Below are 15,433 nucleotides of genomic sequence, written 5' to 3' on the forward strand. Positions count from 1 at the left end.
GAACTCCTCCTTTTTCTGCCCTTGAGACGCTTGTGTTCTTGATGTTGCAAATCTGGCTGCCTCCAGAAAAAGTTGAACAGGCCGTGGGCCAAATGCATGAAGATAACTTTCCCAGAAGGAGGGGGAGATGGAAGAAATATTTTTGAGTGTGTGTATTCCGACATGGTCGTTTGGGTGAGTTCAAACAGCCACTGGACAGACCCTAAGTAGGATCTCCTCTGGAATTTTTTTTTTTCTTCCACGGCTTCAGCCATCAATTGGAAGGCAGGCATTTCATTTGAAACCCGGATTAATTAGTGAAGGATTTTCAACATTTAAAAAACCGAGTGCCTCTGAAGAACTGCTCCATTGATGCAGAAATAGACCAATTTGTTTTTCTCCAAGTTAATGTCTAGTTAAAGAAAACACTAAGTGTCCCTGAGGAATGGCCTGGTGCTAGCCAGGATAGGACTTTTGTAGGGAGGTTCCTCTGTTCCCAGTGGAGAAGATTCAGTTGTAGAAAAGGGAGGAAAGGATATTTAAAAAAGCAATACTTTATCTACTGACATTGGAATGAAACAGAAAGTACAAGGTGTAAAATGTTCAGAGATAGGAAGATTGAGACAGGAATTTCCCACCAGCAACAGTTTTTCAGGACAGGAGAGACAGTGCCTGGCACTCTGGTGAGTGCTTTTTATTCATCACATGTTTATTTCTGTTATGGTGTAAGATTGGGGTCCAGTTTTATTCTTTTGCATGCGGTTCTTTGGATATTATGAACCTTTTAACCATATTAATTCCTCTAGCCTATAAGCACTGAATCTTTCCATGTATTTCTGCCTTCTTCAGTGTCTATTATCAATGTCTTATAGTTTTCAATGTACAGCTCTTTCACCTCCTTGGTTAAATTTATTCCTAGGTGTTTTATTCTTTTTTATTCCATTTTAAATGGGATTTGTTTTCCTACAACTGCATTCTTAATCCTTATGGGGATTCAGCCTTCCAGCTCTGTTCTTCCCTCTCTCTCACCTTCCTGATTGATTACTTCTATTGTTTTCAGCCATCTCTTTTCTTTAGGAGTCTCACCCTCTCTCTCTACTTTAAAAAAAAAAAAAAATTTCTCATTTTCCCTTTCAAAGGAAACTCTAGGGTTTTTTGATTTATTTTCTTTCTTTTTTTTTTAACTTCTACCAGACAGTGGAAGAGAGGAATGGCTAGAGCAGTTATATTTCAAATTAATTGTACTTGAGCCACACAAGTTGCTGGGAACCCCAGAGGCTGTAGAATTGGTCAGACTTGGTTCATATCCCGGCACTGCCACACTTCAGATGCTTGACTTAGGACAAGGATGCCTAATTTTCTGAGCTGTGAGTTTGCCATCTGTAAAATGGTAATAATGGTAACTATGCAAAGTCCCTCTGAGAAAATTACAAATAATCGAGTGGCTTAGGGATTGACAGGGTGAGATACAGAAGGGAGAAAAGATTTCTTCGTCTCTGCCTGTGAGTCACCACTCAATTCTCCTTCTAATTCTTGCTTCAGACCTACCACCGCCTGCTCTCTCCCTCTCTGTCTTCATGTCCTGCCAAACTCAACCCTGTGTGACTGCTCCAAGGAGCAGAGTAAGAGTGTTCAGAAATGAATCTAAGCTGACAGCTGATGCTTTAGCCAACTTTTGAAAACGCTGGAGTTAGTTGGGAAAATGCATGCTCCATTGACACTTCTTTCTGACTCCCACAGACTAGAAATCTTGCCAGATACGCACTGAGGAGATCCTCTTCTCTGATCATCCAAAACGTGCCTAGAAATTTACATCTTTGCATGTGCCATGCAGATCGATCTTTCTAAATCCTTCCTCAAATATTGCTTTCAAGTGCCATGTAAGAATAGAAGACCTGCGAAGAAAGCCTGGCCTGTGGCTAAATTTAGAAGTTGGTCAGATGGAAGCAATGAGAAAAGCAGGCTCTGATAGTTACCCTTCTGCCAACATGCTTTCCCATCATCCTGAACCCAAAGTAAAGAGTTGGAGACTAGTGGACCTGGTTGGTGAGGGAGGTTGGAGGCCCTCACATGACACTAAGTTGGCCAGAGTGAGACTCAGGGCTGCTAGATGGTGGAGGGAGAAGCTCTATCAAAAGTCATAGTTCCTCATTAGCAGGGAATGCTGGTGGTCCTTTCCAAACATCCCCTTGGCCACAGGGCTTCAAGGGAATGCTGTGAGCAATTGGGCAACCACCTTCATAAACCATGCCAGGAATCCTATTTACCTGGGGCAGCCCCGGTGTAATTGTTAATTGCCCCTACTTCCATGGTCTAAAGTGTCCTTGTTAAACAGTCAACTGGGTGGTCACTTGATAGTCCACCCCCTTCATGCACCCCTCGATCAACCTGTACCTTCATTCCAGTTCTCTCCTCCTCTGCACCCACTCACTCCGCTTCCATTTTACCTCATATGTGCTTTGTGCAAACACGTCTTAACTTCCCGCCCCTCATCAACTGACACCTTGACCTGATGTCAGTGAGATGTCAGGGCACAGCCTTAGATCCCAGTGAATCAGATGCTGGACACTTGCTACCCCCATCCCATCCCATTATGGGACGTTCTCTTCTTCTTAGCTGTTCTTGACAGCTAACTCAGAGCTGTTGTTTACTTTCTACATGTGCATTTTTTCATTTTGCTCTCCTGTTGGACACTATTAAAAAGCCACTGTTTGTTGGCAAGATATGTTTCATGCCAGGCATATAGCAAATGGCACCTTCCTCTTCATGAGAAATAATCCAAGTGCCCACCTTGAGAAGCATGAGTTCCACCTATGCACAATAGCATGATATCAGGAATGTTGTATACAGTCACACAGGCTGTACACTGTACAAGCCCAAAGGAGCCATTCCCATAGGCTGCAATGTGAGGGGCATCCTCTATGATTATCTGGTACAGTGGCCCTAATACAAATGATAATAAAAGTAATACATCTCATTGTTCGTTAAGGTATGGACCAAGCACTCTATTGAGTATTTTTATATGGAGGACCTCATTTAACCTTTTCCATAACTCTCTGGTGTTGTAATTAAATTTTTATCCTCACTTAAAGATGAGGAAGCTTGAGGCTTAGCTAAGTTAATTCATCCAAGTTCATGTAGTTACTAAGTAATAAGACTGGGATTTGAAGCCCAGAAGCCTGACCTCAGGAATACATGCTCTGAATGGTTATATTCTACCTCCTCCCGTGTTGACATACATCCGAGGTGAATTCTTTTATTTTATTTTATTTTTGGCTTGGCCAGCCTCTTTCTTCATAGTTGACATCAAAGTATTAGTAGAACTCTCTAGAGGGTGACTACCCCACTCTCTTCTTAAAATGAAATTCTTGGTCTAGTTGGTTGACAATCAGACCTTATGGCGTGTGGTTGAGGGGAAGTCTTGATGAAGATGGAGCATGTCAGTGGTCCCCTTTGTGTATTGAGAGGCCTATTGACTATACTGGGGAAGGGGAGTTAATGTTTATTCATGGTACCATAAGGGTAGAGCCTGGACTTTCAGATATAGCACAAAATAATTGAAGAAGAGAAAATTGCTCTCTTCAGAAAACCACGTTGTAAACAAGACCACCTGGGACTCTGGGAAATTGACATCAAATCTGTGGGCTCCATTTAGTTCATCTGCAAAATGGGTATTATATGTCAGACTTTGCTGAATCAGGGTCATAGTTTAAATGAGGTTAAGTGAGGGATTCAGTGCAGTGCCTAGCATATTTTATGCCTTCCACAAATGTTACTTCTCTTTGGTACGGTAAACTCTTGATGGAGAGTTCAGATGATGACCAGCACTTCAGCAAAGACTGTGTATCACAATGTTGGGCTTTTAAGATCACCTGCCAACTTTGGGTTAGTTATTTAGCTTTTCACTGCTCAGTTTTACTCACTTTTGAATTATTATGCTCTTGAGGCTGAGTTTAAAAAATTGACTTTTCAATTCTTTTGAAAATTACTATCATAAGAAACTTATAGTATTATTATCTATAAATTTATAGATTATCAAAAGCCCTATAAGTAAGGTAATGAATTTACTTACAGCTTACTTATAGGGCTTTTGATCAAATATGAATTCTGAGTATGTGGGTTATACATCTCTTAGCTTTAAGGAGTAAATCTCCCAGGACTTAACAAGTGTTCTTTTTTTTTACCTTTTCTTATCTTTACCCAGAATACTCTCCTTCCTCCCTAGTACCTCTGTATCACAGTAAGACTGCCCTCCTCCTTTCCTTGTTGGGGTCCTTTTTCAGTGACCTTTGCTCATCCTTCAGGTCTCAGATAAGATGTCGTATCTTTTCAGAAGCACTTGCTGATCATACCTCCCCTCGAATGACTGAGTCAGGTAGCCCTCCTGTCCACTCTCATTGCACCCTGAAAATACTCTGCTTCAACATTTAGTGCTCTGAATCGTTTTTGCCTGACTTTGCTGTCGATATTGTCAGCTGTTTGAAGTCATAAAGCTTGTTCACCAGAGTTTTCCCCAGCTTTTAGCACAGTGGCTGCAGCATTGAGAACACTTGATGAATGAGTGACTCCGTGAATGAATGTAGTGAGAGAATAATAGGTAGAGGGAAGAAAGGAAGGAAGGAAAGGAAGAAAGGAAGGAAGGAAGGAAAGAGGAAGGGAGAGAGAGAGAAAGGAAGGAAGGAAGGAGAAAAGACTTTATAAAACAAGACCTGGTAATTGGCTTCACCTCTAAAATCACAGCCTTGTAAAATGGCTTTTAGAACAGTCAGACAAGCTCTGTTTTTCCTGTAAGGACAGATGTTTTACTTTCCTGTCACATTGCCATGGACAAGCTGTGCTCAGATCTGCCTGGCCTTTGTAGAGCTGCCCACCCCATGGCTGTTTGACCCGGTGCAGGGACTTGGACCACTCTAACGCATATTTGGATTCTAAAAACTTTTATTGATATCAGCTGTAAAATGATTCCCAAGTTCATCCTCTTACAACCGAAAAATTAGTCATGAGCTGCGGGTCCTTGGCCAGTTGGTTACAAAGATTTTATGAAGTTTACAGTAGGGAGTGATCAGGTTTTGATGTGTGAACAAGGGCCAAATACTAACTCATTATTACTCATTCCTTCATTCATGTATTCAACAATTCTTTATCGAGTACCTGCATAGTGCCAGGCATTAGACGGTACAGTTACAATAGAAAATGTGAAATTGCTATGGTGGGGATTGATTATCTAGTGAAAGAGACAGACAGAAGACAAGCAAACAGACACGTTCTATGAAATTGCCAATTATGAAAAGTGCTGGGATGGAAAAAAAAAAAACAATACGGACAAGGTGCTTAAATAGAGAATGATAGGCTAGCCCTACCTTCTCTAGGGTGGTCAGAGGTAAAGTGCCAAGAGGAAGTGATTCTAGTAGAAGGGAGAGGGAGGACAGGGCCCCGTGTGTTTCTGGGCCCGTGATCAGTGATTTCTGATGTTCCTACTGGGATACACTGAAGCTGAGGTGATGGGCAGCTGTGTGTGTGTGTTTGTTTTAAATCAGTAAAGAGTTTTAAAATTATGTACATTTTTAGACATAGTGCTATGACATAGTAGATTATAGTGCAAATATAATTTCTTTTTGTGCCTTGGAAAACTAGGAAACCCTTGTGACTCACTTTAATGTGATATTCCCTTTATTGTGATGATCTGGAACCAAACCCACTATGTCTCTGAGGTGTGTTTGTATTGGTTGAATGAGTGAATGACTTTAAAGTTACAAGATGTATCCACACAGTTATTTCTGCCTTTTACCCTGGCACATATAATATTTTAGGACAAAGATGCCCAAACTCCACTTTTAAAATGAACCTGTTATAATTTGAAGGTTGCTTTTTCTTTTTTCTTTTTTGGATGTAAAGCAATGTTTGGATAAATTGATATTTACTTTCTGTTCCTTTTAGCCAAAGTCTCTGTTTAGCACAACCAGAACACTATACTGTCAAGTTCTTCATTTGTTCTTTTGCTTGCTTTCCCACACACTATTCAACAGTGATAACCTGACCCTAGTAAGAACACAACATTCTTTCATCCATGGAGAAAATCAGCAACCATACAGGTTGAGCAGGTGAATATGAAGAATGATTTTCTTTCCTCTATGGTTAGAGCACCTAAGCAAAAAAAAAAAAAGTAAAGCAACTCGATTCCAATCTTTTAGGAAACACAGTGTCTACTCATTGCATTAAATGATCCTTTGTAGACATCACCGTGTGGTCAGCCAAACTAGCTAAATAAAATAGTGCCGTAAAAGTTTATTTTAGATCTTACCCTCAAATTTAAAACGTTATTTCCGCCCCCCACCCTGAGTTTGAACACATTTATAGGCACATGTAGCCCATGGGACAAGGGGCAAACTACCTAAGTTAACCTAGGGCTGTGGTAGTTGCCTTCTGAATCACAGGTATGCTGAATTTCAGAGAGGCTGGTAGTGTGTCTTACACTATAAAGAAATTGGAGAAAAATCTTCTCAAAGTTAAAATAAGCTTAGTTGAGCTTTTCCATCTGTTTTCCAGAACATTCTAGGTCATATTCCAGGACAGAGGGAAGAATCATAAATCTTACATGGGTAGAATGGGTGATATTGCTGAAAGCTAATAAAACCCTATAGTATGGGCTGGATTGCTTTCTGATTACCCAGCCCCTATGCTCTGGTTAGGATTTAAAACCCCAGGAGAATGGCCATGCTAAGTGATTTTCAGAACCACTGTTGACTCATTCCAAACCACTGGGCAAGTCACTTATTTACTTACTTTAGTTGTTCTAAAAGTTATATTCAAAATAAGGTTTCCCAATGCCCTTTGCCGCCATTGGCGAAGTAGTTTTTATGGTAGTTAAGCATTACTTAAGACCAAGGGAGAAACGTCTAATAAGCAGAAAAGTAATCCTTGCTTTTCTGCTCTAAACTGTTACTTATTGATACAGCTTAAAGTCCTATGGATTAGTGAAAATAAAAGAGGACACTGGAAGGTTTAGTCCAGGTTGACTGCTCAGTAATATGTTCTTCTCTGCACTACCTAAGTCCTGATTTCTCAGGAATTACCTTTTCTGTGGGGAGTTAAGTATGTCTTCTGTACAGATCTACACATCACAGATTAGCCAGTCTTGTTTTGTGACATTCAGTGGCTCATTTAGCTTTTTTTAATGAAGCAACTGAAACGTTATTACTTCACAATGGTTCTCAGTATCCTTCAGGAGAAGAGAAATCCCAAGAACTGCTGAGTCAGAGCCGGGCTAGGCATCCGGCACAGCAAGTCTCCTGCACTGGTAGGAAAGGATGCTTCTCTATGCTCATCTCACACTGTTTTCTATTCAGATTTGTGCCCCAGAAAAATTACGAATGATTCCATGCTCTAGATGTTGAATTCGAAGCAACAGAAATTTTAAATTAAATTTGCAAATATTTGATAAGGAGCTATCAAGACACAGCCACATGCATACCGCCTCTACTTTTTGAAAGAACAAAGCAGCTCACAAAAGACATGGATATACCAGATGACCCAGCATTTCTAACTCCTAAGGATACACCCAAAGGAATAGAAGTCAGATGTTCAAATTTGCGTACAAATGTTAATAGCAGCACTCTTCATAATAGCCAAAAGACAAGACAACCCAAATGTCCATTAACATTTGAATAAATAAAAATGTGGTATATCCATACAATGGACTATTCAGCCATAAAAAGGAATGAAATACTGATCCGTTCTCAACATGGCAAGACCTTGAAAGCATTCTATTAAATGAAAGAAGCCAGACACAACAGGCCACATATTGGATGATTCCACTTCTATGAAATACCCAGAACAGGCAAATCCATGAAGACAAAAAGTAGATTGGTAGTTGCCACAGTCTGAGAGAAAGGGGGAAGGAGAGTGATTGCTTAAAGGGTGTAGGGTTCCCTTTTGGGGTGATGTGATTTCACAGCATGGCTAGTGATTATATGCCACTGAATTGTACACTTTAAAATGGTTAAAATGGTGAATAGATTATGTCTATTTTCCTAACCAAAAAAAAAGAAAAAGAAAAAGAAGGAAGGGAGAAAAGAAGGAAGAAATGAGGAAAGAAAGAAAAAGAAAAGAAAGGCAAGAGGTATATGAGGTAAGACATCTCTGGGTCAAGCTGAATTCCACACTCAAATGCCTTTGGAGGCTAATTACTTTACAATATTGTAGTGGTTTTTGCCATACATTGACATGAATCAGTCCAACTAATAAAAATAAATGGGAAAAAAAAAGAATGCAAACTCAAATGCCTTTGGGGTAAGGCAGGTCATAAAAGCAAAGGAGACTTGTCAGAGACAAAAGAGAAATGGGATCTGTGACGCTGTCTAACTAACAGGAGAAAGTTTAAAATATATTATGTGAGCAACAATGACAGTTCAAAGTAGTTGGATAAGGCCCCAAGACAAGAGAGTTTATAATCCCTGGTTAAAGGAAACCTAAGCTGTCCTTGACACAGGTTGGTTACAGTGCCTTTCCTGTGTAATCTAGTCTTGAAATGTTGAGTGACACCGATGCTTTAGATAGGACAGGCTTTGGAAGACCTTTAACAGCACAGATAACTAAGGTAAAACTTTTACAGTGGGGTTTGCTCTTGGTCAAAGTAAAATGAGATAAGTAATTTGTGGTCAGCACAAAGATCATTCTAGATTGAAACATACCACTTGCTCTGTGTTCTCCACATGGTTTATGGGAATAAAAAACATCTATCCTGTTTACCTCACAAAGAGATGGATAGCCTGGGATCTTTAGGTGGCTAAATCCTAACTTATTCATCTGAAAAATGGAAATTATGGTAGTGGCTCAATCTTGATCCCTAGCTGTCTACCTCTTTAATGTCTGTCTTTGCTACTAAAATACAGCTCATCTCTGTGCTCTTTGTGTCCATTACCATTCATCCAGACCCATCACAGGGCCAGACACTTCTTAGGAACTTGGTGGATACTGGCCAAATGATCCGGGGATGACACCAGTTCAGTCTGGAGAAGAAAAGGCTATAGGTGCCACAGAAAAGCTATCCTCAGGTGTCTGAGGGTGGTTATTTGTAGGAAACAAAACTTGTCCTTTATGCTCCCTTGGAATTAACCACTAGGACAAGAGGTTGGAGTCAGCAAAGAGATAGGCTTGGTTCTGTGTTATAAGATGAAATGGACCACCTGAACAGGAAATGACTTCCCTGACTCTAGAGGTATTTCAGCATCAACAACTAGAGGCCATATGTTTTAAAGAGATTTAGTGTTTGAGTGAGTGAAGTAAGGTTCTTTCCAAATCCAATTTTCATTCATTCACACTTTCATTGCTTCATCCTGACAGTCACTTATTGAATGCTGATCACTATGGCAGAAACAATATTGTTGTTACCAAGTTCAAGCTCATGCTGCTTGCCACAGTAAATCAAGGGATGAGGTATTGGGGCAAGGAATAGCAATTTTCTGACTCTATTCAGAAAGCCAGTGGACCAAGAAGATGGTGGACTAGTGTCCCAAAGAACCATCTTAACCAGAGCTAGACTCATATGGCTAGTTGTTGCAGACTTCTTGATACCAGAATTCTTTGTTCTCAGAGCTGTCCAAGTAGGTCTGGTCATAATGTTCCCGTAAACCTCCAATAGGACCATTGTTATTTTCTTCTTGGCAACTTTTTATTCTTATATGAATGAATACTTTAAAGGTCAGAGCCTTGAGAATGGGCTGTAACATACATTACAGGCAACATTCTCTTATGAAAGGTGCAGAGGCAGCATGGCTAAGTACAGGCAACAGAGCACAAGAGTTAGAGCCAAAGGATTAGATCCAATATGCAATCACCTGTGTTCTTCTCAGTTACATTGTTAAGTTATGAGGGTAAAATAATGAGTTCTCCAATGATACCTACACTCAGAGATCTCCCAATCTTAAAGAGTATATAGAAAGGAAAATAAATGATCACAGTAACAAGACATGAGAAGTCATCTATTACTCTTCCACATCACCACCTGTTTGTCTGTCTGTAACAGTGCACCAAGACTTGTGGTGAAGGCTCCAGGTACCGGAAGGTGGCGTGTGTGGATGAGGACAAGGGTGGTGAGGTTCACGGCATGCACTGTGACGTGAGCACACGGCCTGCGGACCACGAGGGCTGTAGTCTGCAGCCCTGCGAGTATGTCTGGATCACAGGAGAATGGTCAGAGGTATGGTCTTGGGGGTTCTGGAACCGCCTTCAGGCAGCGATGGCCTAGGGGTGACAGACTGATGAGGGCAAGAATGTGGGAGACACACACTCACCTGCTGGTTCTTTCCCTGAGAACTGGAAGCCCTCAGACAAGTCCCTCAGCCTTCCTGGGCTGGAGTCCCACATATGCAAACCGGGGAAGGTGCATGAGATGGTGTCCAAGCTCCCCTCAACTCTAAAATCATGTGATTCACCCTGATGTCCTGTTATTATCATTAGAAAGGAATTCTTAGAGGATGGCTATAGGTGCCTGAAGAAGGTTAAGTATAAGAAAATATCTTAGGGGACTTTCCTGGCAGTCCAGTGGTTAAGACTCTGTACAATGCAACAGGTATGAGTTTGATCCCTCGTCGGGGAACTAAGATCCCCCATGCTGCAGGGCACAGCCAAAAACAAAAAAAAAAAAGAAAATATCTTAGCGTGAGGGAGGCAATAAGAAATGGTGGGGACTGTGACAGACTAACGGTAGCCTGGGGGGCTGCCGTCTGTGGGGTCGCACAGAGTCAGTCACGACTGACGTGACTTGGCAGCAGCAGTGACAGACTAGCACCTGGTGTGTAAGAGGAACAGGTTCTCTTCCCCTGCAGTGAAGGCCATGCAGAAATGCGGGTCCTGTGTTAGCAGAGGTGATCTTTCAGACTCATTCGTAGGATGTCCCCCACCTTATTCCTCTCTCCAACCCCCCACCCCCAGAGATGAGAGCCTCTTACACATGAGGACTCTGGTGTGCAATGGATAAAGGAAGCCAGAGCACTCAACATTTTCAGGATGCTCTTAACAGCTACTGAAGGGTATGTGTTCTTTTCAGAGCTTGGAGGCCTCTGGATAGAACTTGACCGTTTTTGGAGCTCCCATCCATTGGTATAAAAGACTACCTCCCAGCGCATCCCCCACATAAATAGGGATTCCTATTGCTCCCGCCTGGTAGGGGGAAGGGGGTCTTAGCACCTGCCATCTCAGACATTCAGCCTTTAAAGTAATGCAGGTTGAGGTCAAGGCGTGCATTTTGGATACTCTAAAATACCCACAGCTTGGCCAGACACCATTTGTAAGCCATCTACCCACACATGACATACCTCAGACGAGCCGTGCACTCCGCTGGCCTGGTATCAGCTGCATCTTTGGGCATTTGAACAGCAGCAGCCAAAGAAGGAAGTGGACACAGAGTGTTTCCAAGTCTCGAGCCAGCTGGAAGGGAAGGCCCGAGGATGTTCTGCGTGCCTGTGGCTGGGCTGGCTCCCTTCTCCCTCAGGGACCCCGTCAAGGGGAGCCTTCCCCCTGGAAATGCTGCAGGAGCGGCCAGCCATGTGGGTTAATGTGATAACTCAGGAGGCAGCAGGAAAAAGAGACACTGGTTTTAATAGCAAGTGAGAACTGATGGAATCCATGGTTGTTGTCGTCGTTTAGTAGCTAAGTCTTGTCCGACTCTTTGCAACCCCATGGACTGTAGCCTGCAAGGCTCCTCTGTCCATCGGATTTTCCAGGCAGAGAATACTGGAATGGGTTGCCATTCTCTACTCCATAGGATTTTCCCTGACCAGGGATCAAACCTGCATCTCCTGCATTGGCAGGCAGAATCTTTACGACTGAGCCAAGAAGCTATGATCCCTCACCCCGAGAAAAGCAAAATGCGCCACATGCTGCACACAATTTCCAGGGTTCATCTGGAACTCGGGCCCCTTCTTTGACCTTGAGAATCCTGAAACTCTACCTTAGTTTTGTGTAACATTTTTACAGCGAGTGGCCAATTATTTCATGACTTTTCCCAAAAATATCATCCAAACTAAATTTGTTGGTTAATTTCTATTCTCTTTTTAAAACAGTATATCATATAAAGTATGTAGCTGAGGAAGTTGAACACAATCTAGAAATCTTACCAATAACCAATTAAATGTCCCATCATAGAAGGGAGCTGGGACACCCCTGAAAAACTTCTTTTTTCTCCTTTTCTGGATTGTCTGGGTATTTTTAAGTGCCATATAATTATGGCAAAAGGCCTAAATGACTGCATGATTTAGAGAGAGAGTGAAAGAGAAGCAGAAAGGTAACATTTAAGTCAAGATACTGTATTGGCAAAAAGTTTGTTTGGGCTTTCTGCTACTACAAACCTGAACGAACTTTTTGGCCAACCCAATACATAGCCAGGGAGACAGGGGACAGAAGACTGAGCAGAGGGCAGATGGGCAAACAGACCATCAAGTAGGAAAGGATATTGTCCCACAGTCCTCTTTCGGCAAAGAGCCTGGGTTTTACACAGAGGGCGTCTCCGGCGCTCTCTGCATCTCACCGGGTCACTTCTCTGACGCAGTCATGGTAGGTTCAGAAAAGTGTGATTTGTCCACCCTTGTAGAGCTTTGGATGCTGTAAGTGGACCCAAAGACAGATGGAGCGCCTCCCCGACCTGCTTCTCCCCCTTGAAAATCCAGAGCAGGGGCTTGAGGTGCCCCCCACTGGGGACTGGTTGGGGGCAAATATGCAGTGGGAGCATGGATCCTGGAAGGCTCCTGTAGGGCTTGCACGTCCCCTGAGTGCTGTGGGCTGCTGCTTGTAGTGCATTAGAAGCTAATAAAGAGAGCTCTCTGCCCTGTTGTTCCGGGGTCAGCGTTCGATGTGGAGGTCAGGGGCCTATTGTGGCTGCCCCCAGGCCCTGCTCCAACCTCTGCTCTCTACCCGCCTCTTCCCAGTGCTCAGTGACCTGTGGAAAGGGCTACAAACAAAGGCTGGTCTCCTGTAGTGAGATTTACACCGGGAAGGAGAATTACGAGTACAGCTACCAAACCACCATCAACTGCCCAGGCATGCAGCCGCCCAGTGTCCAGGCCTGCTTCCTGCGAGAGTGCCCTGTGTCGGCCACCTGGAGAGTGGGCAACTGGGGGAGCGTAAGTAGACAGCTGGGTGGTCACAGTGGCCAGCTGCTGGATCTCAAACCCCGACTTAAACATACCTTACCTGAGTGGTCCTGAGTGACTGCCTTCCAGGAGAGCCCTGGGAGAGAAACAGGAGTTAGCATCTTGAAATGGGCTGATAGGGAAAGAAGGCTGCTCTGATTGGTGGGTCTGGTGCTTAGAGCAGGGGCCGGGGGTGGGGGTGGCTAGCCCTGATGCCAGACAGCCTCCACCTGATTCTCGGTTCTGCCACTTCCCAGTTGAACAGCCTTGGTTGTTGTTGCTCAGTCACTCACTTGTGTCTGACGCTTTGTAACCCCATGGACTGCAGCATGCCAGGCTTCCCTGACCTTCACCATCTCTCAGAGCTTGCTGAAATTCATGTCCATTGAGTCAGTGGTGCAATCCAACTATCTTGTCCTCTTTCATCCCCTTCTGTTCCTGCCTTTGATCTTTCCCAGCATCAGGGTCTTTTCCAGTGAGTCAGTTCTTTGCATCAGGTGGCCAAAGTATTGGAGCTTCAGCTTCAGCATCAGTCCTTCCAATGAATATTCAGGACTGATTTCTTTAGGATTGACTTGTTTGATCTTTGGACAAGAAGCCAAATGTTCATGTCTGTTTCGTCCCCTGCAGAATGGGTTATGAAGATGAAATGAATATTCATGCATAAAAACCACTTGGGTTATAATGACACCTTTTTAGGTTCCACATGTTTGAACACAATTTAAAATTAAAAAGCACCCAGAACTCTTGTCTTTCCCCTAATAAGGGTTATAGAAGTATTCACTGTTGTAGCTTCTGTTGCTAAGAAGCCTGTTTGTCCTTCTGGATCAGGAATTCTTGGTTGCGTTAGGGTTACAACAGGTAAAAATATTTGAAATTGAAACTGCCCTAGAAAATTGCCCCAGCCTCCTGGCTGCTAACCATGAGACTTTCACTGATGCGCAGTGATGATCAGGCAGAAGTTTGGGACCAGTTGGAAGTGGTTGAGGTTTCAATCGTGGATCCACCGTGACCTTAAACAAATTTCCTCACATTTGAGCCCCAATTTTCCCTCTGTAAAAATAGAATAACACTAGTACTATCTCATAGGGTGACTGCAAGGCTTAGATGAGAAAATTATTTATTTCTCATATGCTTGAGTACCTATGTAGGTATATAAGTACATATGTAAAGGCATGTATGTATAAAACTCAGCACAAAGACTGGCCCATAGGAAGTGCTGTCCACGTATCAGATATTTGTTTTCACAACACAGGGGTTCTGAACAAGCCTCTAAGCTCTGAGCTCTATGCCTCAGGAAGCCGAGGCCCCCAGGTTCCGCAGACCCCTCACCGACCCTGCTCTGCTTACAGTGCTCCATGTCGTGTGGCGTGGGAGTGATGCACAGGTCTGTGCAGTGTCTGACCAGTGACGACCAGCCCAGCCACTTCTGCCCTGCTGACCTGAAGCCAGAAGAAAGAAAAGCCTGCCACAATATCTATAACTGTAAGTCAGCCAACCAAAGCCACCTTTCTGGAGCTTGAAGAGCAGGTCTCATTGTTGACGTGCTTGCCTGCCCTTTTCTGGAATAGAGAGTGAATTTTTGAGACATTGGCCCCACGCTGACCACTGTGCACATGAATGATGTAACCGGTCCCGTTGGCAGCCACTGCAGACTCACAGCTCATGTTCATGGATTTGTGTATTCTAGGTGAGCTGCCCCAGAACTGTAAGGAAGTGAAAAGGCTGAAAGGTGCCGGCGAAGATGGGGAGTACTTCCTGGTTGTCACAGGAAAGCTCCTGAAGGTACTCGTCCGAGCTCAGTCATTATTTCTGCACTGCTTTCAGAGCCAGCAGCCCCGGCTGTCATGGTCCCATTTCCGAGCCTCCCCTGGCAGGTTTTGTCTGGTCTGTCTTTCAGGTCTTCTGTGCAGGGATGCACTCTGACCACCCCAAGGAGTATGTGACACTGGTCCATGGCGACTCTGAGAATTTCTCTGAGGTTTACGGGCACAGGTAGGAGAACTCCAAGCTCAGAAGAACCCAGACCACCTGGAGATCCCTAGAAACGCCTCCCCTTCCTCACCAGAACATTCTCTCTGTCCTGTAGGTTGCACAACCCAACCGAATGCCCCTACAACGGGAGCCGACGTGATGACTGTCAGTGTCGGAAGGACTACACAGCGGCTGGGTTCTCCAGCTTCCAGAAGGTCAGAATAGATCTGACCACCATGCAGATCATCAGTAAGTCCCATAGAGCATTCTGGGGCATGTGTCTGTGGGTCTTTCCATTCAGGCCATGACACATCCTGCTCAGGGGTTGGGCCAAGGCCCAGAGGGTACGAAAA

General features: G+C 43.6%; 1 protein-coding gene across 2 annotated transcripts in view; it reads left to right on the forward strand.

Moving 5' to 3' along the window:
- The window catches only part of ADAMTS9 (ADAM metallopeptidase with thrombospondin type 1 motif 9), a 164,393-nt gene that overhangs the window by 129,289 nt on the left and 19,671 nt on the right, over positions 1–15,433 (forward strand). For both annotated transcript variants that reach the window (XM_043885648.1, XM_043885649.1), the window contains 6 exons: positions 10,004–10,177; positions 12,903–13,097; positions 14,459–14,591; positions 14,797–14,891; positions 15,007–15,101; positions 15,196–15,329. In XM_043885648.1, coding sequence (XP_043741583.1) covers positions 10,004–10,177; positions 12,903–13,097; positions 14,459–14,591; positions 14,797–14,891; positions 15,007–15,101; positions 15,196–15,329 — 826 coding nt within the window. The remainder of the gene's footprint in view (positions 1–10,003; positions 10,178–12,902; positions 13,098–14,458; positions 14,592–14,796; positions 14,892–15,006; positions 15,102–15,195; positions 15,330–15,433) is intronic.

The sequence above is a fragment of the Cervus elaphus genome, chromosome 24 (genome assembly GCF_910594005.1).
Source record: "Cervus elaphus chromosome 24, mCerEla1.1, whole genome shotgun sequence".
Classification (NCBI taxonomy): Eukaryota; Metazoa; Chordata; class Mammalia; order Artiodactyla; family Cervidae; genus Cervus; species Cervus elaphus.